Genomic DNA, 26255 nt, shown 5'->3' on the forward strand with positions numbered 1-26255 from the left:
GGGAGGGGATAGTGAGAGAGTGTGTTTAAGAGAGGGGATATGAAGAGATATGAAGAAATATAAGGTATATGTTTGAGAGAGAGTGTGTGTGTGTGGGGGGGGGTGGGGGGGGGGGGGGGGGGTGGGGGTGTGAGAAGAGTGAGTGAGAAATATGGCACAAGAAAGTAATTTTGTGAGAGAGTGAAATGAAGAAATATGACGTAACACGGTATATGTGTTTGAGAGAGAGAGAGATATGTAGAATTATGATATAACAAAGTATATCGGTTTTGAGAAAGAGAGAGAGAGAGAGAGAGAGGGAGAGAGAGAGAGAGGGTGGTGGTTGGGGGTGAGAGAGAGGAAGGGAGACAGAAAGATAGATAGAGAGAGAGGCAGTGAGAAGGGTGAGGGAGAAATAGGTATATGGGTTTGAGAGGGAGGGAGAGAGAGGGAGAGAGAGAGAGAGAGGGGGGGGGAGAGGGAGTGAGAAGAGTGAGAGAGGGATAGAGATATATGAAGAAATATGACACAAGGTCTGTGTGTGAGAGAGAGGTATGAAGAGATATGACACAACAAGGTATATCTATTTGTGAGAGAGGGAGAGAGAGGGAGGGCAGGGAGTAAGAAGAGTGGGATGGGAAATATGACACAACAAGGTATGTGTGTGAGAGAGATATATATGAAGAAATATGATATAACAAGGTATATATATTTGAGAGAGAGCGAGAGAGAGAGAAGTGTGACACAACAAAGTATGCTTGTGAGAGAGAATTATGAAGAGATATGACATAACAAGGTATATGTGTTTGAGAGAGAGAGGGAGTGAGAAGAGTGAGAGAGGGATAGAGATATATGAAGAAATATGACATAACAAGGTACATGCGTTTGAGATAGTGGGGGAGGTTGAGAGAGGGAGAGTATAACACAACAAGGTATGTTTGTGAGAGAGAGAGATATGAAGGTATATTTGTTTGAGTGTGAGAGAGATGTGTGTATGAGAGAGAGATTTGAACAGATAAGTGACATATGTTTGAGTGAGAGAGAGAGAGAGAGAGAGAGAGAGAGAGAGAGAGAGAGAGAGAGAGAGAGAGAGAGAGAGAGAGAGAGAGAGAGAGAGAGAGAGAGAGAGAGAGAGAGAGAGAGAGAGAGAGAGGGGGCGGCACGTGTACTCAAACCTTTTAATCCTGCTGTTTTTTTTCACTGTAAATGGAATTACGATAATTATTTATGGTGATCGTATTTGTGTGCAGCAGAAGAGAACGCTCCAAAGACATATCATCGGTGTTTGAGACTTAACAAGTGGAAGTTTTCAAAGGCTTACAAAGATGAACTCCGGGCGATGCTGACCCTGGCCTGGCCTGTGGTAAGTTACACAATGATGCAACCACATACCAATTCAAGACGTCAACGTCAACGTCAACGTAAACGTCAGAGAATCATCAGTCTCGTATTTCTGCTGAAACAGATCCCATATGGCAGAAAATGCAAAATAGTAATAGATTATGAAGAATATGAAAGGATATATGAAAATCCGTGATGATCGGCGGAATATCGCATGTGACCAGATAAAAAGTCAATACAAAACCTTATTCAGTTGTAGTGTATCAGATTAATTGCAATAACATTATGCATAGCTCAGGGGCACGGGTGGCCCGATTCGCTGTGATGAGTTGCGTCCCTTGGGCACGCCAGAAACCTATGATTCCCGGTTCGCCCCGATTATGTTTCTAAGTTTGTCAGCACCATACCCGTGCTCGTGAGTTTCACCGAAGAGGTTTACGTCTGAGACCTGCATCACTTCGGGCTTTCCTCCCACATTAAGCAGGCACGCCATGATATAACAGGAATACTGTTAAAAGCGGCATTAAACCTAACTCACTCACACACACTATGCATAGCTCGAAAGATTTCAGGATTATTGTGCGAAGTAAATACAAGAATACCGTAACACAGAATATCATGTTTTTATATACTACCCAACTTTTGATAGGGATCATATGACTATTAAATGTACAGTTTACATATTTGTAGAATCGGTTTTGTGTATCATAGAAATAATAAAGAATGTCTTCGTCAAAAGGGAAGCAGTATATATAAGGCAATCTAGAGCAGCAGTGAACGTGAGAGTTTACGTTAGAATTCATAACAACAAGTCTATTTTATCGAGTTTACGTTTTGACATTACAGACCATGTCCTCAACACTGGAACAACTTATCCTCGTCACCAATGCCATGTTTACCGGTCATCTTGGCACGCTCCAGCTGGACGCTACAGCTCTTGGACAGGCTGTATGTTGTTGCATATGCTGAGATTATTAGCCAAATAAGTTTTGGCATCGTAAATGTCATCTATGAGGAACAGGAATTATCTTATGCGAGCCACTACTACTTTTAGTTCGTTATAACCGCAGATCGTTATAAGCATATATACAGTGTAACAACAGCAAATAGTCGGGACCCAAAAAGTAAGTTCGTTATATCCGTCAGTTCGTTATAAGCGTGTTCGTTATAACCGTAGTTTACTGTATATATTGATTATTCATAATATTTTATAGCTATACGGAAACGAACTGGGGTAATAAAATTAATTAACACATAACTGAGGTTTAAGACATATTTACATTCTCTGAAGTGACCTTGGAAACCTCGTTTGGGGACAGTGCTAGTTCACAGTCTCTGGCCAGTCTCACTTCCTTACTTTTACCAAAGTCAAATGATTTGTAGCCATGATTTTATACAGAGATATATAACCATCTGGAAACCCCTATCTTTAACTTATTTGGAACGTTAGGCAATATTTTATTGAGCAAGCAGGTATCACGGCGGTGTATGAAGTTTATTAAAGTAGTTCCTGCATGTTGTTCTCATTTGAATATTTATCGTATTCCAATATTTATGATACCAAGTATGTTTCATCGGTTTATAGCATCGATAACACTATCCAGTATATGATAAACGTCTTGACCACACAATACTTTAAATATACTACAATGATAAAAATACATGAGCCTCCATCAGCTGCTTTTCTTGACATTTGTTCATATGTTTTTTAAGAAAATTGCATATCATATACCTATTTTAATTTGATTCCCCTCGAGAATAATTGAATTATGATAAAAAGTATGTGACCAGTGCAGAGGCTTTAAAGAAATTAAGATTTTAAAAGGTAGTGTAACAAAGAAAACGTCTTTTTAAAGAACACGTATAGCTTTTTATATGAGCATAATAGAACTTACATCTATTTCTCACAAACTTGAGCCTATACCAAAATTCACCATACGCACAGTACATATATGTTCTATTCATGCTGCAGGTCATCGATGTGTTTGGTTGTTCCATAGTGGTCGGTATTAACACTGCTTGTGATACGCTGTTCTCCCAGGTAAATATGTCGAAAAAATATATTAAAATAATATTAGAGCGTAAACACATCACATTACATGTCTGAATGAATGCATTATATTAATGAGTAGAAGAGTTAACAATTGTGTGAATGCGTTATCGATTCGTTGTTTGTTTCTTTACCAGTTTCATGAACAATACTAAAGTTAAATAAAGTAATATATTAAAATAATATTAGAGCCTAAACACATCACATTACATGCCTGAATAAATGCTTTATATTAATTAGAAGAGCTAAAAATTGTGTGATGAGTTATCGATTCGTTGTTTGTTACGTTTCCAGTTTCATGAACAATACTATAGTTCCTGTATGCAATGTATCGTTGAGCTGGCATTTACGTCGGAACGCAAATATGTCGAAAAAAATATATTAAAATAATATTAGAGCGTAAACATGTCACATTACATGTCTGAATGAATGCTTTATATTAATTAGTAGAAGAGTTAAAAATTGTGTGATGAGTTATCGATTCGTTGTTTGTTACGTTTACAGTGTCATGAACAATACTATAGTTCCTGTATGCAATGTATCGTTGAGCTGGCATTTACGTCGGAACTCAACATCCAACCACAATGGCCTATTTCGCACAGAGTGCACACAAAAGACAAAGTGTGCGCGTCTTTTACTCACAATTACTAATGCAACTGCATCAGTATCGCAAGTTGCCCGAAAGCTTGGCAAAGCAACAAGTGTTCGACTGTGGGACAAGTACCGTCGAACGGGTGGGGGATGCAATGATGAGACCTGGGTGTTGCAGTCCTAAGAAAACAACACCTAGACAAGCTCGTCTCATTACAAGAATTGCACTGTCCAGTAGATTCAAATCTGTTCCTGTTATCAATAGAAAATTCCGTACAATAACAGGAAGGCGAATTTCAACATATACCGTTAAAACCGGCTCTATGAATCCAGCCTGAAAGCAAGGCGGGCAAAGATATGGATGAGCTAGGCAACACCAGGGAGGGGCTATGCGCCTATGGCGTTACAGACACTGCGAGAGCATCAGGAGACTTCCTCCAGCAGAAGGGCATCAGAACCATGCAGTGGCCTGCCCTCAGACCCGATTTAAATCCCATTGAGAACCTATGGGACGAGATTCAAAGACGGCTGAATGACGTCCGACCAAGGCCGACAACTGCAGGTGAACTGCGTCAGGCGTTCCTCAGAGTGTGGGCTCAAGTGCCTCTGGCCTTCATCACCCGCCTCATCCATTCCATGTACAGACGTTGCACGGCAGTCATCAATGCACATGGCGGACACACGAGATGCTGACTTGTGATGCCATCGTCTCATAGACTAGTTTTGTGTTTCACTTTAAGAACATTTTACACTTTAATTTCAACCTTGATGATCAGTTTTGCCAAGTTTCATCTTTTTAATATCTCTCAAAGTATGTTTACAGTTTTTGGACAAATAAGGTTTCTCATATACCTATCCATGGTGACGTTTCTTTTGCAGTTCAGGTTATATAGTAACGTAGTAAAGGGTGACAAATGTCCAAATTAATTCCTTACGTTTAATACTCGGGAGTGGGAGTGGGGGGTGGGATAAGGGAGCGGGAGAGGGAGTGGGAGAGGGAGCGGGAGTGGGAGAGGGAGTGGGGGGCTGGATAGGGAGTGGGAGAGGGAGTGGGGGGGATAGGGAGTGGGGGACGGGATAGGGAGTGGGAGAGGGAGTGGGGGGGTTGGATAGGGAGTGGGAGAGGGAGTGGGGGGATAGGGAGTGGGGGACGGGATAGAGAGTGGGAGAGGGAGTGGGGGGCTGGATAGGGAGTGGGAGAGGGAGTGGGGGGTTGGATAGGGAGCGGGAGGGGGAGTGGGTGGCGGGATAGGAAGTGGGAGAGGGAATGGGGGTGGGATAGGGAGCGGGAGTTGAGAGGGAGTGGGTGGCGGGATAGGGAGAGGGAGTGGGAGAGGGAGTGGGGGGTTGGATAGGGAGCGGGAGTTGAGAGGGAGTGGGTGGCGGGATAGGGAGAGGGAGTGGGAGAGGGAGTGGGGGGTTGGATAGGGAGTGGGAGAGGGAGTGGGGGGGCGGGATAGGGAGAGGGAGCGGGAGAGGGAGTGGGGGGCGGGATAGGGAGCGGGAGAGGGAGCGGGATAGGGAGTGGGAGAGGGAGTGGGGGCGGGATAGAGAGAGGGAGTAGGGGGCGGGATAGGGAGTGGGAGAGGGAGTGGGGGGCGGGATAGGGAGCGGGAGAGGGAGCGGGATAGGGAGTGGGAGAGGGAGTGGGGGCGGGATAGAGAGAGGGAGTAGGGGGCGGGATAGGGAGTGGGAGAGGGAGTGGGGGCGGGATAGGGAGTGGGAGAGGGAGCGGGGGGCGGGATAGGGAGCAGGAGTTGGAGAGGGAGTGGGGGGCGGCATAGGGAGAGGGAGAGGGAGTTGGAGTAGGAGTGGGAGTGGGCGTGGGATAAATAAAAAAATAAAACTGAGCATGTGTAAAATTGCATATTGTAGCATGTTACATGCTCGGTTTCAGACATATGGTAGTACCAACAAAAAGAACCTTGGTATTTTGCTTCAAAGAGGTAGGAAAAACTATTGATAACATAATATTTTTAATACACTGAATATGACAGCGAATCTGTAAATAAAACGTACATGTTAATACGGTAAATACCAGTACTGTTAGATATTACACACCAGATGACGCATTAAACCAGAGCTGGGGAAATAATACTTACTATAACACCCTTTTAATGTAAATGGTATGGACAGTAACATATCCAAGTTAGCCTCATCTTTCTTTTCAATGAAAAGGGAAATTCAAACTGATTCATGGTTTCATTATAGCCCTGTTGATCAACATACTGGCATGTTTTCCCTGTGTTGCCCTCTTCATGAACGTCGAACGCATAATGTTGGCTTTTGGACAGGACCCCGCCTTATCCAGGTGATAAGTAGTTTCTGATATTATATCTATTCTAACAATGTTTGATGTTATAGTTAGAACACGGCTCGGGAAAAGCCTCCACTCCGAGCTCGAGGTTTGGACTTTTTTAACCCAAGCCGAGGAGTAGTGTTAAAATAACCCATAAACATTCTGAAATCAAGAAATACGAGGAAGATTATAACAACATCGAGATACCCTGTAGTGACAAACAAACTACAGCAGTCCCGGTAATTAAACGAATTCGGTGACAGCGTGCGAGAGAAACACCACATGCAGCGTGCAGACAAACTAATGTTTATATTAATATTTAGTGAAGTTTGAAACTCGAGGGCATTATCTGTTAATGCCCAAGGCATGGATACCGGCAACTTACTGCCGGCTTTCCAGTCTATGAAGTCTATCATACAGCATTATAATGCATTGGTTCTAACTGACGAACAAATTAGTTATTTCTTTTATGTGGTAACAGGTGCAGTCAGATAGTTAATTATATTAACCCCGCGTCGTTAATGTTGTTTATGGCAATGTTTATTCACACCTACAATAACAGTGCAAGTACCTTCAAAGACTGAGGGCCAAACATTGCATGAACGTCGTCGCCACCTCCGACGTTCATACACTTTGGCCCTCACTCACAAAAAGTGAAGGTCAACTCTTATATATATATAGGTATAATATAATATATATATATATAAGAATTGACCTTCACTTTTTGTGAGTGAGGGCAAAAGGGTATCAACATCGGAGCTTGCGACGACGTTCATACAATGTTTGGCCCTCACTCTTTGAAGGTTCATGCTCCAATGAACTCACACAAGGTGAAAGTCAATTGTTATAAAACAATTTATCACAATTTCTTACCTCAAAGGATGTTGGCCAAGAACTAAACACAATTTTATTTAGTACGTGTGACTTAATGTTTACACTGACAGCCATACAACAACCAGCTATATCGCGGAATAAAATAGTTCCTCAAAAAGAGAGGTGACATGAGCGTGTGGATGCATAACTTGCTCTTCAGAAACATCTTACACAACACATGTGTTCAGATAATATTACCATTACATGAGAAAGGTCTGTAAAGAACTACCTCAGTAAGTCAGTTACAATGACAGCGCGTCGTAATACATTTACATCAAGTACATGACGTCAAAATGACCGCCACAATAAACGTGACGGGAGAGATTTCCGGAGTTGTGAATGAACCTGTGGCGGTTACATGTGTACGTCATCATCGATCAACTGGCCGATCATTGAAATGTGGTTAAATATGCCTCAAACAGACACTAAGGTAAATTCATAGATTGCTGGAGACGGTCACTGTCAGCCAAGACACGGATCGAGTCCATACTACGATAGTTTGGATGTGCATTTCTTCGTTTGCTTATTCGGATGGGCCGTAGCGAGGATATTCGTGAACAATCATGCAGTCAAGCTCTCTGATTTTTTTCAATGCATACTGAAACACTGAGACCAAGATTAAAGGTTCTAAAAGATCAGAAAGAACGCTTATGTATGTTTTCGTGCTAGGGAATTCCCAGGGGTCTCCCCAGGAATGTGGAAGTAGTCTGTCAGTTTTTACGTCATTTCAAGAAAACAGTCTCGTGAAAAACGTATGAACGTCAATTTCGCGGTCATGTGCCCGACCTGTCGTCCAATGATAAAGCCGTATATCGTGTACTTCAAATAATTAAATAATTATATATATATATATATATATATATATATATATATATATATATATATATATATATATATATATATATGGAAACCCGGCATTGGTAACGTCATTCGAGTCTCATCGTGACGTGAGTTCGTAATGACGTCACACTAGATACGACGTCATAACTAAAGAGTGTTGCCGTCATTTGACAAATTGTGATTCCGTTGCTGTTGCGACTTGCTGTCCTCGTAGGTAAACACTAAAATTCGTCTCTGTATGTAGACATCTTCTTCGGAAATAAATAGAACACTATGTTCGTGTTCATGTCATACTATGCTCACGACACGTGCCGAAATTCCGGTAATTATTTCCCTCGCACATGATACCGGAATTTAGACACTCGTGTCGTAAACATAGTATGACATGAACCACTCATATAACATCCCCCATTTATGACTTTAATCCCTTATCTGTTAGCCATACAAAAGCCAATGTCACACATGAACAAATGGTACTGATGATGCCCTGGTGATGCCCAGGTGATTAATGTTTGTTGAAGAATGGCGGCATGTGTTTATGAATCCCTATAAAAAATGATGATACCAGGTTTTCGAGAACCGACAGGTAAATGACCATAGTACCAGCTCACTGCATCTCGGAATATTCATGGTATATGATCGTACAGTTCACTGTACATGGTGTACCTACTTGAAGTCTGCATCAGTTGTCTTTATAGTATACAACGCCAGAGAATAACAAATTTCCAATATCAGATTCCATTGGGTGTAAATGGAAAATAATAAGAAAGGATCATTGAAAATCAGTGATGGCACCAGGGTACCGTTCCACAAAGCGATTTTAGCGCTATGATTGTCGTAAGCCAGTGTTAAAGTATGGGAGTTACAATCACCTTAGCGCTAAGATGGCTTTGTGGAACGGGGCCCAGATGTTCGCCTATAGCACCTGTACCTGTTTATTACTTTACTGACGCGGGGCGGTCGGGTAGCCTAGTGGTTAAAGCGTTCGCTCGTCACGCCGTAGACCCTGGTACGATTCCCGACATGGGTGCAATATGTGAAGCTCATTTCTGGTGTCCCCCGTCGTGATATTGCTGGAATATAGCTAAAAGCGGCGTAAAACCATACTCACTGACTTTACTGACTCTATCTCGTACTTTGGTATCTCACATATCTCGTCAACTTCGAGACAAGATAATTCGTTTTCATATTGCTATATTTCAGATTAACGGGGAATTATGTAACAACCTGCATACCAGGTTTACCGGTGAGTTTCACTTTACCTCTGATTACTCAGTAAATATAATATTTATTGCTGTGAATTTCTGCCCACCAATATAATTGTAAATTGTAAATATTCTTAATAGGATGATGTGAAATATAGAGGGCAATGAATGATATATTCTGTTGGTGCAGACTATCGTTGTCAAGATAAGGCCACTGAATGATATGTTCTATTGATGCAGACAATCGTTGTCAAGATAAGGCCACTGAATGATATATTCTATTGATGCGGGCAATCGTTGTTAAGATAAGTCCACTGAATGATATATTCTATTGATGCAGACAATCGTTGTCAAGATAAGGTAACTAAATGATATACTCTATTGATGTAGGCAATCGTTGTTAAGATAAGTCCACTGAATGATATATTCTATTGATGCAGACAATCGTTGTCAAGATAAGTCCACTGAATGATATATTCTATTGATGCAGACAATCGTTGTCAAGATAAGGAAACTGAATTATAGCTTATGTTGATTCAGACAATAATTGTCAAGATATTCCTTGTAATAATTTAGGCACTGGCGGCGATGATGGTGATGTGCAAATACCTTTGCGCCCAGGTAATGTTTCTTAATTTTTTTTATCTAGGGTCTTTTGACCTGCTTCCAATATGTTAATGCTTCAAAGATAATTTGACATAATAGGTATATCAGCTTAGAATGATACACCTGTGAATCGAATACCTTTACCTGCCTGTTTCTTTCAAGTGTATGTCCAATGGGTAATCACAACGGTTACTGATTTCTGTTTGAGCAAAGCTTCCCAGAACAATTCAAAAGTTCATTACATTCTAACCGCTATCAGTAGTATAACAGGTACGCGGATGTCATAAACACATGTAGAATATTCATTCACTCATAGATGCGTTTGATATATTACCTAAGGCTTTGATGAGAATGCAGATGTAAATCGTAAAACGCTTTGGGGTGGTTCCCATTTGCTCAATGTTTTTTGACAGCGTTCAGATAATATTTGTTCTGAACAGCTTACACATTTTCAGCATAGTTGCATTTCCGTTTTAAATACTGGACACATGAAAAGCTAGTGGACTTCATCTCGAAAATCGTGTTTTCAAAAAGCTTCCGGATTTGATTAAATGTGGTATGTGTTCCATCTTCTTGATTCGATAGTTTTTGCACATTAAATGTCAGTTAAGTACACCATTGACAGTATTTCAGACATTAGTAATTAGTGTTATACATTCTTTATTTTTATTGTTATATGTTATTATTATGTATCATTTATTTACTATTTATAATAATTCATAATTATTTTTTTCCTTTTACTCCAGGGTATCGTGCTGCCCACACTTTTGATCCTTACTCTAAGTAACCTGTTCAACCTATTCTGCCTGTATGTGTTCCTACTCTGGGCGGGTCTGGACATGGTGTAAGTTAAACACTTCACTAGTACATTAGTAAAGGATTGACTGTGGATTTCTGTCGGTTTATTGAGGTATGATTCGAAAAACCGATCTGCAGCACCAGGCGAGCGGACCAAAAACGGGAGAGCGAGTCGCGTCATTCTCGACGTTCGGTCTCAAAGCTTAATTTGGACAATGAATATGCATGAATTTCGCTAAATGTCCTGTGCATGACGTGAGCTGAAATGAAATTCCCCCGACTGTAATATTGGGATTCCCCGACATTCCGTTGCAATAAAAGTAGTCCGCTTCAGTGGGCGTGGCTTAATTGTTCACATTCATCGGGAAATGAATGCAATAACACGTGACCAATTCAGATAATCAGAATGCAGGAATTACAATGAACAAAACAGAAATTTAATTATTTACAAATGAATACAGTTAGTTTGTATAGTGAACTCTTTTAACTCGATATTTAAGACGAGATCAACTTATGGTGCCGACAAAGGGTATCCTAGCCAAATTGCAGTTTTCCGGCAACTGTTTTCAGCCCAATAACATTTGTAATGTTTGGGTCAAATCCAATTTCCAAGAGCATTTCTTTTGCCTGGGAGTTTATCAGCTCTCCGTTTGTCTCGAACTACGGATAACTCGTTTAATTTCTAAAAGTCTTAAAAGACTTTAAATTCACGAGGTTCACGACTCAACGGATATGTGTGTTGTTCCATGATACAGTTTGTATATGTAAATACGCACCTGGACATAATTAAGCAGCGTTATGTATTTCCATATGAATTAGCATTTTCAAACTCCTATCCTGTATATATATTATCTGACGAATCACCCCCCCCCCCCCCCACCCCCTCCACCCCCCTCGCGAAACGGTAAGCACATCCTGCATAATGTCACAAACACGTGCAAAGGCATGTGAAATAACCACCTCAACAAACACGAGAATACATGGTACAAGTCAAAATTGGGAATTCCAATGGACAGAAGATTTGTCACGGATGCATCCCATTTGGAAACGACCTCCACATGGTTTAGCTAAGATTAATGTATGTGACAAAGACAATCAGTGAGCCACTTGTGTAGTGCTGGTCCATTGATCGTAGCTCATTCGTTTATTGTAGCGGTGCTGCCCTGGCGATATGTCTGGCGTACGGATCAGGCCTCATCATGCACGCTTTGTATATTCATGGATTGAACACCCACACGTCTACTTGGGCAGGTATCAATTTGTCAATGCTCAGCACTATTTAATAGGAATTGAAATACCTTTGTACAAAGGTGAGGATTTTATCGTCGCGTTGAATACTCTTTCACTCATGAAGTAACGTGCATGTACATGTATGTGTGTGGCTGCTTGTACTTGTCCCGCTTTATGTCGGTTTTAGATTGTTAGATCACTGAGACACAGTTTAACATGGATACCCTACGCATTATACTAATGCCGAGCCGACCATGAGCCGACCCTGTTTTATCTCCTTGAATGCCGAGTATCAGGCAGGGTAACAAGTATCAGCTTATGTGATATGTTTATGGGGATATATATTTCATGTTTTAAATTTGGAAATGTGACGGCGTGCTCTGTATTTTTATTAAGGCATTCACGTTATTACATTCCATATAAGGGGGCACGGGTGGCCCAGTCGTCTATGGCGCCGCAATTGGCTGTGAAGAGTTGCGTCCCTTGGGCATGCCAGAAACCTATGATTGTGGGTTCGAATCGATTGTATGTTTCTAGGTTTGTCAGCACCATACCCGTGCTCGTGGGTTTCACCGAAGTGGTAAACGTCTCAGACCTACATCACTTCGGGCTTCCTCCAACATTAAGCTGACACGCCGTGATATGACTGGAATACTGTTAAAAGCGGCGTTAACCCCAACTCACTCACTCATTCCATATTAATATAGTGAGTATGGTTGTACGCCGATTTTAGCAATATTCCAGCAATTTCACGGCGGAGGACACCAGAAATGGGCTTCACACATTGTACCCATATCGGGAATCGAACCCGGGTCTTCCGCGTGCCGAGCGAACGCTTTAACTACCAGGCTATTCGATCGCCCCCATACAAATATAAATGATATAAGAGACCTTTGTACGATTCCGACTGTAGCATAAGCATGTGTTATAGAAGGTGTTTATGTTATGATATAACGCAAATATCACATATATTCGTGAACTTCATCGTCATTTTAACAAGTATATAAAAGTGCCTTTAGGGGCGGACCATTGGATATCTAGGGGAGGGGATGGAAGCAGGGATTTTAGATGGTGACTAGACATTTTTTCAGCTACAGCTGAAAAACAAGATATTTGTTTAATTAAAGCTGTGAGCCTAAATATTTTTTATATGAAAAAAACATCTTGCAACAATGTATTTTCGTGGCTGATAATTTCTTTCTCTTTTCAACAATACTAGTAATTATCTTTTTAAAGCTTTTTTCTGGGACAATATATTTTTTCTATAAAATCCAAGCCAATGATCATTTTTTGCAAGATAGTACCTAAGACATGATTATTCTTCAGGCTGGTCGCCCAAGTGTTGGCTGGAATGGGGGCGTTTCATCGGTTTGGCGGTTCCTGGTTTCTTGATGGTCGCTCTGTCTTGGTGGTGTATCCAGTTCATTGTTGCACTGACGGGTATGTGCTGTGGCGAGGTGTACGTTGTTGTGACGGGTATGTGCTGTGGCGAGGTGTATGTTGTTGTGACGGGTATGTGGTGTGGCGAGGTGTATGTTGTTGTGACGGGTATGTGGTGTGGCGAGGTGTATGTTGTTGTGACGGGTATGTGCTGTGGCGAGGTGTACGTTGTGGTGACGGGTATGTGGTGTGGCGAGGTGTATGTTGTTGTGACGGGTATGTGGTGTGGCGAGGTGTACGTTGTTGTGACGGGTATGTGGTGTGGCAAGGTGTACGTTGTTGTGACGGGTATGTGGTGTGGCGAGGTGTACGTTGTTGTGACGGGTATGTGGTGTGGCGAGGTGTATATTGTGCTGGGTGGTGCTGTACTTTGGTTGTGTATCCGATGTAAGGTGGTCTGTCGAGGTGTATGTATTACTGTCAGGTACTGTACCTTGGTGGTCTGTCGAGGTGTATGTATAACTGGCAGGTACTGTACCTTGGTGGTCTGTAGAGGGGTATGTATTACTGTCAGGTACTGTACCTTGTTGGTGTGTCGAGGTGTATGTATTACTGGCAGGTACTGTACCTTGGTGGTATGTCGAGGTGTATTTATAATTGTTAGGTACTGTACCCTGGTGGCGGGTCGAGGTATATGTATTACTGGCAGGTACTGTACCTTCGTTGTTAGTCGAGATGTATTTCTACACTGACAGATACTGTACCTTGGAAGTGTCTATGTAGTATATATATAGTACTGGAAGGTACGGTACCCTGGTTTTGTGTTTAGGCGTATATATAACTAGTAGGTACTTACCTTGGTGGTGTGTCAATGTGCATGTATTGCTGGTGCAGCAGACAGTGTTAGATACATGGTTGTGTTTCAATGAATGTCTTGTATACAGACTTGTCCTTTCATTTCCAGGTTATCTTGGCACGGTGCAGTTAGCAGCTCAGGCCGTCCTCTTTCAAATTGTCACCACGTCCGACATGGTAGGTTCATACTAATTACAGCCACTGATCTCTCAGCAGAAGGGGGCACGGGTGGCCCAGTCGTCTAAGGCGCCGCGATTCGCTGAGCCTATGATTGTGGGTTCGAATTCAAGTTCGCCCCGATTATGTTTCTAGGTTTGTCAGCACCATACCCGTGCTCGTGGGTTTCACCGAAGTGGTAAACGTCTGAGACCTGCATCACTTCGGGCTCTCCTCCCACATTAAGCTGACACCCCGTGATATGACTGGAATACTGTTAAAAGCGGCGTTAAACCCAACTCACTCACTCACTCTCAGCAGAACATTAAAATTGGTGAATGGGTGCTCATTACATCGGTCACTGATGTACCTAGTTTGGACGCGATTATTTACAGGCCGCCATATTATAGCTTAACATCACTGACATGTTTCAATGTACCGTCATCATGTCAATTGTGTGTACAACGTGTCTATTAGTTGTTTAGATACCAGGGTATTACTAAGTTAAATAAGAGTATGAAATTTGAGTTCGCTTATAAGATGGGGTTTAGATAAACAAAGTTAAATAAAAAATTCTATTTTTAAGAAGTCGTAGACCCTAAGATTTCGGTTTTTCGGGGGTTACAAATAAAACGTATTACCCTCATATGATTCCGTATCATAAATATCATATATAAAAAAAACAACATATTTTTATTCCTAGTACATGGTAATTACGATACGGAAACACAAGGATAATAATCTCTTTATGGTCTTTTAACGTTTTTCGTATTATAGATTCTAACACACTAAAATAACTTTATAAACTGAACAAATGCTGTTGGAGACCGCACCGTTTATCATGAAGTGACAAATTGTTTGCAGACATATTTCTTCAGATACATCGGGAATACTCTATAAAAAGGAAAATCTGAAAAGTATTCCTCATTGTAGGTGTCCTATGGGATGTCCACGGCCGCTGGCATGCGTATAGGCAATCTACTTGGAAGGGGTGACCACTTGGCTTGTCAGACAGCCTACTCAGCTGCAATAATGCTGGCAGGTGAGATCAGGTGTTAATCCAATGGTGTATTGCATGCACTTTGGTAATTAGAAACAAACTCTGATGTGGTCGGTACTATTTCAAGTGGTAAAAATGTCGAATTAACACACTGATTAAACATGAAACGTCAACGCCAGAGAATAAAGAGTCACCATTATCCGATGAAACAGATTCCGTAGCAGCGTAAAGGCGGTGAAAATTATATGAATAGATCACTGAAAATCAGTGATGACACCAAGTGTTCGTGAGAAGGGTAGGCATGTCCTGCCCCTCCTGCCACTAAGTTTACGTAATTGGTTTAAAGGTGAGGTGAAATGGGGTTTAACGTCGCGTCCAAGATTATTGCACTTATATATGTACGTGTGTGTGTTTGTGTGGCTGCTTGTACTGGTCCGGACTGATGCCGATTTATAGTGCTAGCTCACTGAGATACCATGCAGCAGTTCAACATGAATACACCACTCAGACACAGTATACTGACTCCGAGCCGACCAGTCCTTGTTTTAGACCCTTAATGCCGAGCGCCAGACAGGGTAACAACAAGTACCATCTTTTAACGTCTTTTGGTATGACGCGGTCGGGGATCGAACCCCGGGCCTTCCGCTCTCCCGGCGGACGCTCTACCACTAGACCACGGAGGCGGTCTAATTAGTTTAAAAACCTAGTGTCGGTGAAATTGAAAAAATAAAACGTTTAAACATACTTTTTAAGGTTTTCCTTAAAATGCAGAACTAGGCGACCCTATTTAGTGACAAATGTTACTAAGATGAATATACTGGACTTCTTTGAAGTTTCTTTCATAACTGGACAGTGTCGTAAGCAAGCATTAAGAGGCACCAGAAGCTTCAGATGAGTGTTAGAGAAGCGACAGAAAAGCGCTAGAGAAGTGCTGGAGAAGCTTTAGAGAAGCGTTAGAGAAGCGCCAGAGAAGCGTTAGAGAAGCGTTAGAGAAGCGCTAGAGAAGTGTTAGAGAAGCGCCAAAGAAGTGTTAGAGACGCGTTAGAGAAGCGCCAGAGAAGCGTTAGAGAAGCGGTAGAGAAGCGCTAGAGAAGTGTTAGAGAAGCTTTAGAGAAGCGTTAGCAAAGTGCTAGAGAAGCGTTAGAGAACGTTAGCAAAGTGCTAGAAAAGTGTTAGTGAAGCGCTAGAGAAGTGTTAGTGAAGCGTTAGCGAAGTGCTAGAAAAGCGTTAGTGAAGCGTTAGCGAAGTGCTAGAGAAGCGTTAGAGAAGTGTGAGAGAAGTGCTAGAGAAGCGTTAGAGAAGTGTGAGAGAAGTGTTAGAGAAGCGTTAGAGAAGTGTTAGTGAAGCGTTAGAGAAGTGTTAGTGAAGCGTTAGAAGTGTTAGAGAAGTGTTAGTGAAGCGTCAGCTAAGTGTTAGAAAAGTGCTGGAGAAGCGCTAGAGAAGAGTTAGAAAAGTGCTAGAGAAGCGTTAGAGAAGCGTCAGCTAAGTGTTAGAAAAGTGTTAGTGAAGCGTGAGCGAAGTGCTAGAGGAGCACTAGAGAAGAGCTAGAGAAGCATTAGAGAAGCATTGATAAGAGTATGTTGAGATTCATCAGTCAGACCACGGGTATTCCCAAGTGGTCAGTCGTGGATGTCTTTTAGCCACATTCTTAGGACACCCACAAAGCTTAGTGACAACCTTTACTGGCCATATCATGCCGTGGCTTCGAATCCCAGGAACCTGTCTTAGATTTTGTGGAAATATTTTGAGTACAACAACATTTTATCATCGTTTCTGTTTCAGGAATCACATCTGCATTGCCGGGTTCGGTACTTACAATATTTAGAAGTGTGATAGCTAAAGCATTTACAGAAGATAGGTAAGTATTCTACAATAGCCCAAGGCCCCACGTGTTATTCATATGTTTGTAGCCTTAACACCTCTACAGCATTATGTTTCTTGGTTTGTAAGCATCATTCCCGTGCTGGGTAGTAACGGTCTAAGACCTGCATCAACCCGACACCATGATATGAACAAAAATCCTGTTCAAAGTGGCGTGAACCGTCTTCACTCAGCTTCCTCATAGTCATACCTCCTTCGCGTTGTTGTTTGTTTGTTGTTTAACGCCACACTCAGCAATATTCCAGCTACATGTATATGACGGTGATCAGTAAATAATCGAGTCTGGACCAGACAATCCAGTGATTGACATGAGCATCGATCCAGGCAATTGGGACACAATGACATGCATCAACTAAGTCAGCGAACCTGACCACCCGATCCCATTAGTCGCTTTTTACGACAAGCATAGTCACCTTTTCTACCCCGTGTCAATGGTTTTGAGCTACAGTCTCTTGGGTCAAGAGTTTCAGAAACGTAAACAGGAAAGCATAACGACATGTTAATTTCACTAACTGAATATTCGCTTACGTGTGTAGCTATGGTGTCGTCATGATTAAGTCGGGGGGTAGCCTAGTGGTTTAAGCGTTCGCTTGTCACAGCGAGCTCCCGTGTTCAATGCCCCCATGTTTGAAGCTAGTTACAAGCGTCGAAAACTCATGCTCACTCAGTCAAGATTTACGTTGACCAAAGGAGGTATATGCTATAATATGTACATGGTTACAAGGCTTCTTGATTGCAGGAGTGGTGGGTTGCCTATTGGTTACAGTTTTGGCGCTTGACGCCAAAGGTCTGGGTTCGACACCCCACAAGCGTACCATGTCCTCTTCGTGATATATCTAAAAGCGGTGTAAGTAAATATAGACACACTTACTCACGATCAGGTCATAACTATCATTACAGTGAAGTTGCTGATCTCGTGACGCAAGTTCTGCCCATCCTGACCATCTACCTATGCATAAAAAATGTAGTTGTAAGTATTTCGGGATCAAACTAATGACATTTTATTATTCTTACATTTGGATAACACAGTATCTGTATACACGTCTACAACTGAGAAACCAAAAGCTAAAAAACGCTTTCTTTAATGATAAGAAGTCTCTGTTGAAAGCACTGTCGATTGAATGATTCCGACTATGTCATGTGTTTATGAATCACTAGCAAAAGGTGATGGCACCAGGTGTTCGCGAATAGGTATCAGTCACAAACACATGCAAATTGACATGCAAGTCAATTGTTCCCTTGAAAAAACACTGGAACGCGTGGTACAAGTGAAAATACGGACAACATAATTTTTGTCACTGATACATCAAATTTGGAAATGTCCTCCACACGTCTAACATAAAACTTTATGGAAGATTTTCTGAGGGCTTGAATGTTGCAACCCTGGTCCAATATAAAGTGTAGCAGAATCACGATGGGTACATGGTTTTTTTGGCCTCCCGCGTTAGGTTTTATTCCACGTGATTTATTCTGCCTCTCAGAAATTCAAGTGCAGCCTTAACCCTTGGCGGGTTACATAGTATTTTATCAAGATCACGTGGTACAATCAGATCTCATCTCATTCTGACGTGGAGGTATGATGACAAATGTAGAGCAACAATCGAGAGACGCTCTTTGAAATTTTCATTGAAAGAGCATATTCGAGTGTACCTCAAAAGTGAAATGTAGACAACAAAGGCTGTAGCAGCTGAAAAAATAAACCATCGTGTCTGGACCAGACAATCCAGTGCTAATGACCAGAGAAGGAATGAAAGTGAAAGACAATATGTTTTGAGGCAAAGGGTAGTCAGAAATAGAATCACTTGTGTTGGATTTGATCATGTAAACCTCAAGCTAACGCTTATGCCAGTCGATCAATAGGTGACGAGTAGAGCTGTATGGGGTGTATAGTTTGATCTCACAAAGCTTGTCTGTTTGTTGTTTAACGCCACACTCAGCAATATTCCAGCTATATGACGGCGGTCTGTAAATAATCGAGTCTGGGCCTAACAATCCAGTGATTGACATCATGAGCATCGATCCACGCAATTGGGACACAATGACAGCGAACCTGACCACCCGATCCCATAAGTCGCGTTTTACGACAAGCATAGTCGCCAGCATGAGTTGCTGAAGACCTATTCTACCCCGGATCTTCAGGTGTCTCTCACACAAGCGATATCGCATGTTAGAGCCAGAATTGGATTATATACAGTAGACTACGGTTAAAACGAACACGCTTATAACGAACTGACGGATATAACAAACTAAAATAAGTAGTCCCTTTGAGTTTGTTATAACCGTAGTCTACTGTATGCTATTGGTCTTAACCTCTTCAACCTGTTCTCGTAACCTTTAAAGATGTTTACAAGACTGTCTGGCAAGAGAGATGACTTCAGCTTTTCAATGGTCAACTTTCCCTTCGTGTCGAGCAATACATCTGCAGTTCCATCCTTTGGTGTCAACATTTCAAAACTGTTGAGGTACAATCAAGCATGCTCTTTCTACCAACATTCCAAAGAGCGTCATATGACTCTTGGTTCAAAAGTTGTTTGATCAAGGTTACAACATTAAAGCCTCAGTAAAGATTTTAAAAAGTGTTAAGGTAGGCATGTGGAGTACATGTGCCATATGTTCCTGTGTCTTTCAGGTAAACAATTGACTTGCCTTTACGTGAGTTTGTTACATGTGCGGGGCGGTCGGGTAGCCTAGTGGTTAAAGCGTTCGCTCGTCACGCCGAAGACCCGGGTTCGATTCCCGACATGGGTACAATGTGTGAAGCCCATTTCTGATATTGCTGGAATATTGCTGGAATATTGCTAAAAGCGGCGTGAAACCATACTCAGTCACTTGTTACATGTGCTCTGATGGGGCAGGATATGCTAACCTTTTCGCTAAGACCTGGTAGTATCACTATGGATTCATGAACCCATGCTCTGGATACTCAGCTTTGGACAGATATTTCTGACAAGGAAAAGGCTTTCGTCGCTGTTTTTAACCGCTTAAACTATTTGTCAGTTACTGATTGAAAGAGGATGTACATAAGGCTGCGATAAATACGGAACAGGACACTTCATCAAATGTAGGTTTTACTTAATTCTTCTCCCGCCCATGAAGCTCCGAGTTAGTATTGGTCTTTAGTTGGACTACTTTAGTAGTATCTATGAGACGACGTGTCACCACGACATATATCATACCTCAGAATCATCCTTGTAGATTTAATTTAAGCAACAAAGCTTTGATTCTTCTCCAAACAGTAATATTGGCTCTCCAGGTCAAAGTACCTTTCCATGTCTTCGAGAGGCGGATAACATGATAGTGTGACCAGGCTTGTTTGATGCATGTCTTTGTATCCCAACTGCATAGATCGATGCTAATAATTTCAGTCGGCGGATTGTCTGGTCTAGGCACGATTATTTTGCAGACCGCTGTGTGGCGTTAATTTTTTTTTTACAAAAAACAAACAAAAAATTCTTCAACTCGCATTGAGTAAAGTTAATGGAAGCCCTGGCTTGAACGAGCTCCACTTATTTTAAAACATAGATTGTGTACATGAAAAATTACTTAATGTAATAAATCGCATTCAGCTTCATCGGTATTGGACATGATAAATTAAAGCGACAAAGCTCTTTCCACATCCAGGAGAAATCTCTTCCAAAAGCAGAGTCGATTGTACGATTCCAACTATATCATGGGCATGTGTTCATTAATCACCATCAAACAGTGACAAATAATGCCTCTCATTAACTTAAAAACGAGATAATGTAAATTTTAATTTCGTCCAGTTTTAAAAACTTCTTGTAAGCTTTTCGAGAGTTTTTGTTTTCATTTGGATATAGATACTCGTATATCTTGTTTTTTTATGTTATTATTTCTTATATTTATTTGGAACATTGAACTGTTTCCAGTATTATGGCAATTCCGATCCTTTGTGTAATATTAGATATTCCTATATTAGGTCTCTGAAAGGCATTTAGAAGTGATACACATAATTAATACAAGGAGGAGAATATATTCTGATCATTTTACCTGATGAAGGAGTAAGCATATACTCCGAAACGTTGTGTTCCTCATTATAAAGAAGTTGACATCCATATATTCTCTTCCTTATTCCTATATTGGGGGCGGTGGGGTAGCCTAGTGGTTAAAGCGTTCGCTCGTCACGCTGAAGACCCGGGTTCGAATCCCAACATGGGTTTTTGGTGTCCCCCGCCGTGGTATTGCTGGAATATTGCTAAAAGCGGCGTTAAACCATACTCACTCACTATTCCCATATTGTCTTTATGATTATATTTCCCCTCCAGACTGTATTAGGCGGAGTTGTAAGAGGTATTGGGCACCAACGGTTTGGAGCTTGTGCCACCTTCCTGGCATACTATGCCATCTGTCTGCCTCTGGGGCTCCCGTTAATGTTTCTAACATCGCTGGGCATTGCAGGTAAGATTATTGCGTATTCGCCATTGTCTCGCCAAGTTATCAAAAGCCACGTGGGGATACGTGTTAGAATGGGTTCCCAACAACCTATGCTGGTCGTAAGAGGCGACCAAATGGATCTGGTGGTCAGGCTTTGTGACTTGGTTGATAGCGTATCATCGTACCTCGACGGCGTGGACCGTTGCTCACAATATCGATCACTGCATGTTGATGCATGTCATTGTGTACCAATTGTGTGGATCGATGCTCTTGATGTCAATCACTGTATTGTCAGGTTCAGACTCGATTATGTACAGGCCGCTGTCATATAGCTGGAATATTGTTGTGTGCGGCGTTAAACAACAAACTGACTAATCAAAATGTCTTTATTTTATGGTTTTGTGAAAAGGAACTATGAGATGGGCAAACAAACAAATTCGTCTATTCCGCGCATTTCTTTGTGTGCATGACCTATGACTGTGGGTTCGAATCCCGGATCGCCTTGATTTTTAATTCACTCATATATCAACCTTCGCTTAGCGTCCTGGCTGTATTTCAGGTATTTGGATTGCCTATTGCGTCTCCGCTACGTTCTTGGGCGTCTGCTTCCTCGTCAGACTCAACAAGATTGACTGGAAGGAAGAAGTAGTCCTGGTGAGAACTTGCATGATGCTGATTTTTCTTGCACATCTCATATATCACCTAATAACTCCATTGACTTGATACTTCCATTTAGGGTATTTTTTTTATATATTATTATTATTATTATTATTATTATTATTGTTTAGTAGTAGTAGCAGTAGCAGTAGTAGTCGTAGTCGTAGTAGTAGTTGTAGTAGTAGTAGTATAAGTCGGTGTTATCGCATAAACAACTTCCAGGAGCAGTTGTACTGAAAAAATTTTACATTGAATATTTCTAAAAGAATAAAATTGCTGATAGTGTGAAGCAGGATAGCACCAGCCTGTCGTAACAGGATCTGGTGGTCAGGCTCTCTGACTTGGTTGATGCATGTCATCATATCCTAATAGCGTGGATCGATGCTCATGATATCAATCACTGGATTGTCTGGTCCAGACTCTATTATTCCCAGACCGCCGTCATGCAGCTGGAATATATTGCCGAGCGCGGCGTTAAACAACAAACAAACAATGACCCCAAGCAGTATCTAGTGATATGCATGTTGTATACACACGGTAACGGCTGCTTCTGTCCTTCAGGCCCAGGCACGTGCAGGCGCAAACAGAAATTGCTCCGAGTTGAATGGCGGTGGTAAGATTACTTGGAGACCTTACTTGCAGCTGTACCGAACAAAGCTACACTTAAGTGGTATCTGTCATGTTAGTAGCTGTAACTCTTTCAAACCAATCTAGGTTAGGCATCATGATAACCAAAACAACATCACATATACTGCATACACTTTGGCGGATTGGCTTTATGGATGTTTGGTGATTGATAAATTCTGAGTCTATCATAGAATCGATAATAGTGAAATCTGTTGTTGTGGACATTGCATGATGTCATTGAGGTATATCCATAAACACGTGTGTCCATTGAGCACATTGTTTCGCTGTGACAAGTCTATGACATTTGGAAAATGGACAAACTTGATGAACGTGCATTGATCAAGTACCTGCACAAAAAGAGCTTAACGCCAAAACTCATCCATGAAGATATGAGTACATCACCATGGAAGGGTGACCCTTCCTATGCCAGTAGTTAAGAGATGAGAGCCTTGGTGTCGACCTTCGTCCTGGAAGGCCTGTGACGTCCACAACGTCAGAAATGATCCAGAGAATCCATATGGTGATGACCTTCATTTTTCTCGTTCAGGGGTCATTCCTCGGGAGTACAATCCATACACAGAAACTTTGGCAAAGAAGAAAGTATCATTTCGATGGGTTCCAAATCTTCTGACATGACTGTAATCAAAAGCGTCTCAGGCACAACATGTCTCGTGATAATCTAGTTCTGTTAGAAGCTGGTCCATAAAGGTTCTTGACGATTTATGACAACCTGGATGAAACCTGGGTTCACAACTGTCAGTCACAAACCACAATCAAAACAGAGGACGCATTTGACGCTTTCACCACAACCACCAAACAAGGCAAAGACTGTCTCATCAGCTGGAAAGAGTATGGCTTCCGTGTTCTGGGATACCGAGGGTGGCATCATGGTGGCCTGTCTTCCAAAAGGCCAGACAATAGACGGAGCATATTCTGTTGCACTTTGGGGGCAATTACGTGATGAAATTAAGACATAGAAACGTGGGAAGCTGAGAAAAGGTGGGCTCTTCCACGGGGGCAACGCGTCAGTTCACAAATCAGTCAGTGGCATGGCTACACGAGTATGGTTTTAAACTCCTACAGCACCAACCTTATTCTCCTGATCTGCCTCCAACAGACTTCAATCTGTTCCCAAACCTGAAGAAAATTCAAGCCAGAGCCCATTTCGACTCGAACGATGACTTAGCAGCGGTGGAGGACCTTATTGAACCACACTGTTGCCATTTGTGCGGCATTAAACCACAAAGGGCGCAAGGTCCTCTTTTTAAAAAAAACCTCCTTCTTTTACCTAGTATTTTATTGATAACCATTTGGTAAATTCGTAAAGAAATTACCTATCATGATTGGTGTTCAGCGAAACGTTTGACAAAAATAGCCTCCTGCCTAAAAGAACACACAATACAACGTGGATGTTATGCTACGCCTGCTATTTCGATATAAATCTGAAGAACGAGTGATTAATTAATTTATGTACTTAAGTCTAAATTCTTGCGCCAGATACATTTGGTAAAGTGTTAATTTATTCGTGTCGGGTCGCATAAATACTGCCGAATATCCTATCTGGAAACTGTGTTCCTATGCAAAGGCACTGTAAACATTGTTACGACAGTGTCGGCAAGTTACCCTGACACGGCTGCGTGAGGATTCCGGGTTCGAAGATAACTAGAGTATTGATAGGCGAACAAACTGACACGTCAGGTGAAGAGACTTATCATATATATAATGGATAGTGTTATCGATTGGGTAAACCAATCCGATAAAGTTGACTTCAAGCTCCGATAAATTAAGAGATCTAGCAGGGCCTACTTTTAATAAGCTCCATATATCGACTCGAAACCTTTGCTGGAAGAAAAATATTGCCTCATGTTCCCAAGAGTTTCAGAAAGAAACATGGCTACAAATAATTTGGCACTATATAATGATTAAGGGGTTCACTCAGGCGTTGTGACCCGTGACGACCGGGGGTAGAATAGGTCTTCAGCAACCCATGCTTGTCGTAAAAGACGACTAACGGAATCGGGTGGTCAGGCTCGCTGACTTGGTTGATGCGTCCCATCGATCCCAATTGCGTGGATCGATGCTCATGATATCAATCACTTGATTGTCTGGTCCAGATTCCGATTATTTACAGACCGCCGTCATATAGCTGGAATATTGCTGAGTGCAGTGTTAAAGAACAAACAAACAAAACTCAGGCGTTGTATGGTTTTCAAAGTTACTTGAGTAAATGAATCCATCTCGTAAGGTTATCGCTGTTTTCTGAAGACTGATAATATGATAAAAATGTGTGATCAAAGTGTGATTCCGGATCGTGAATAGTATATATATATATATATATATATATATATATATATATGAGAAATAAATATACTTAATACGCTCGTGACAAAAACACGCATTATAAAATATGTCTTCTTTATATATCATATTATTGCTAGGAAACACACTCGGCTAATAATCTCTGTTCATTTCAGACTACTCTCCATTGATTCAAGAAGACTGTACCAGTGATGATGAAGACTCCTCGGATGAAAATCCAGCCCGTATCAACGAGTCGAGGGTCAACGTGAAGAGAATAATTGTGTCCCGACTAATAATAGTACTTTCTGTTATTGGCATTCTTGCCTTTGGCATCATAGTAAGGACTATGCAGGGATACTCGCATTTTCCGGAGAGCGTCGCTGTTCTTGGACTGCCACATACTTTGGACACTCCCGGTGCCAGTCAGACTGAACCCTTCACAACTCTACATGTGGCAGACAAGACAGACCTAGGGAATATCACTGTGGAATAGAAGCATGTAGGTTTATAACCGAAGGACGGTGTGGGATAATGGCCATTGGTGACCCATCGGGTATGCATTAAGAAATGAGAAAAATCGGCACAAATCATCATTAAAGTTATCAGAAGTATTTATATGAATGAGAATTTCAACAATTGTATGTGTGGGGCTTACAAAGATACTAAATGGATTGGTGTAGCAAAAGTTGCTGATTTTAGAGATTTTATCCCAATCAGAATGACGGGATATCCCAATCAGAAAGGCAGAATATCCCAATCAGAATGGTGGAATGTCCCAATCAGAATGACGGATTATCCCAATCAGAATGACGGATTATCCCAATCAGAATGACGGAATATCCCAATCAGAAAGGTAGAATATCCAAATCAGAATGACGGATTATCCCAATCAGAATGACGGAATATCCCAATCAGAAAGGCAAAATATCCACATAAGGGTGGAATGTCCAAATCAGAATGACGGAATATCCCAATCAGAAAGGCAGAGTATCCAAATCAGAAGTGTGGAATGTCCAAATCAGAATGACGGATTATCCCAATCAGAATGACGGAATTTCCCAATCACCATGGTGGAATGTCCCATTCAGAATGACGGATTATCCCAATGAGAATGATGGAATGTCCCAATCAGAATGACTGGTATGAAAGTATAGAATCAAGTTGATGGAGGCTACAATTGAAATAAACAAGAGA

General features: G+C 41.6%; 1 protein-coding gene across 1 annotated transcript; it reads left to right on the forward strand.

The window, feature by feature from the left end:
• Positions 1 to 622: 622 nt before the first annotated feature.
• LOC139453263 (multidrug and toxin extrusion protein 1-like) lies at positions 623 to 25554 on the forward strand. The gene is made up of 14 exons (XM_071234901.1): positions 623 to 635; positions 1230 to 1342; positions 2167 to 2268; positions 3293 to 3361; positions 5859 to 5907; positions 13139 to 13252; positions 14157 to 14224; positions 15137 to 15245; positions 16986 to 17061; positions 17985 to 18054; positions 21323 to 21500; positions 22036 to 22130; positions 22695 to 22746; positions 25235 to 25554. The coding sequence occupies exons 1-14, from the start codon at positions 623 to 625 to the stop codon at positions 25552 to 25554; spliced, it is 1428 nt and encodes a 475-aa protein (XP_071091002.1).
• Positions 25555 to 26255: the final 701 nt, after the last annotated feature.

Source organism: Haliotis cracherodii, unplaced genomic scaffold (assembly GCF_022045235.1).
Source record: "Haliotis cracherodii isolate W230 unplaced genomic scaffold, xgHalCrac1.p SCAF_10, whole genome shotgun sequence".
In the NCBI taxonomy this organism is placed as follows: Eukaryota; Metazoa; Mollusca; class Gastropoda; order Lepetellida; family Haliotidae; genus Haliotis; species Haliotis cracherodii.

Excerpts from the sequence above, each read along its gene's own strand:
- LOC139453263 (XM_071234901.1), top strand. Across the intron at positions 2,269-3,292 it reads CTACAGCTCTTGGACAGGCT|GTCATCGATGTGTTTGGTTG; the intron begins GTATGTTGTTGC and ends TTCATGCTGCAG. Across the intron at positions 22,747-25,234 it reads CTCCGAGTTGAATGGCGGTG|ACTACTCTCCATTGATTCAA; the intron begins GTAAGATTACTT and ends TGTTCATTTCAG.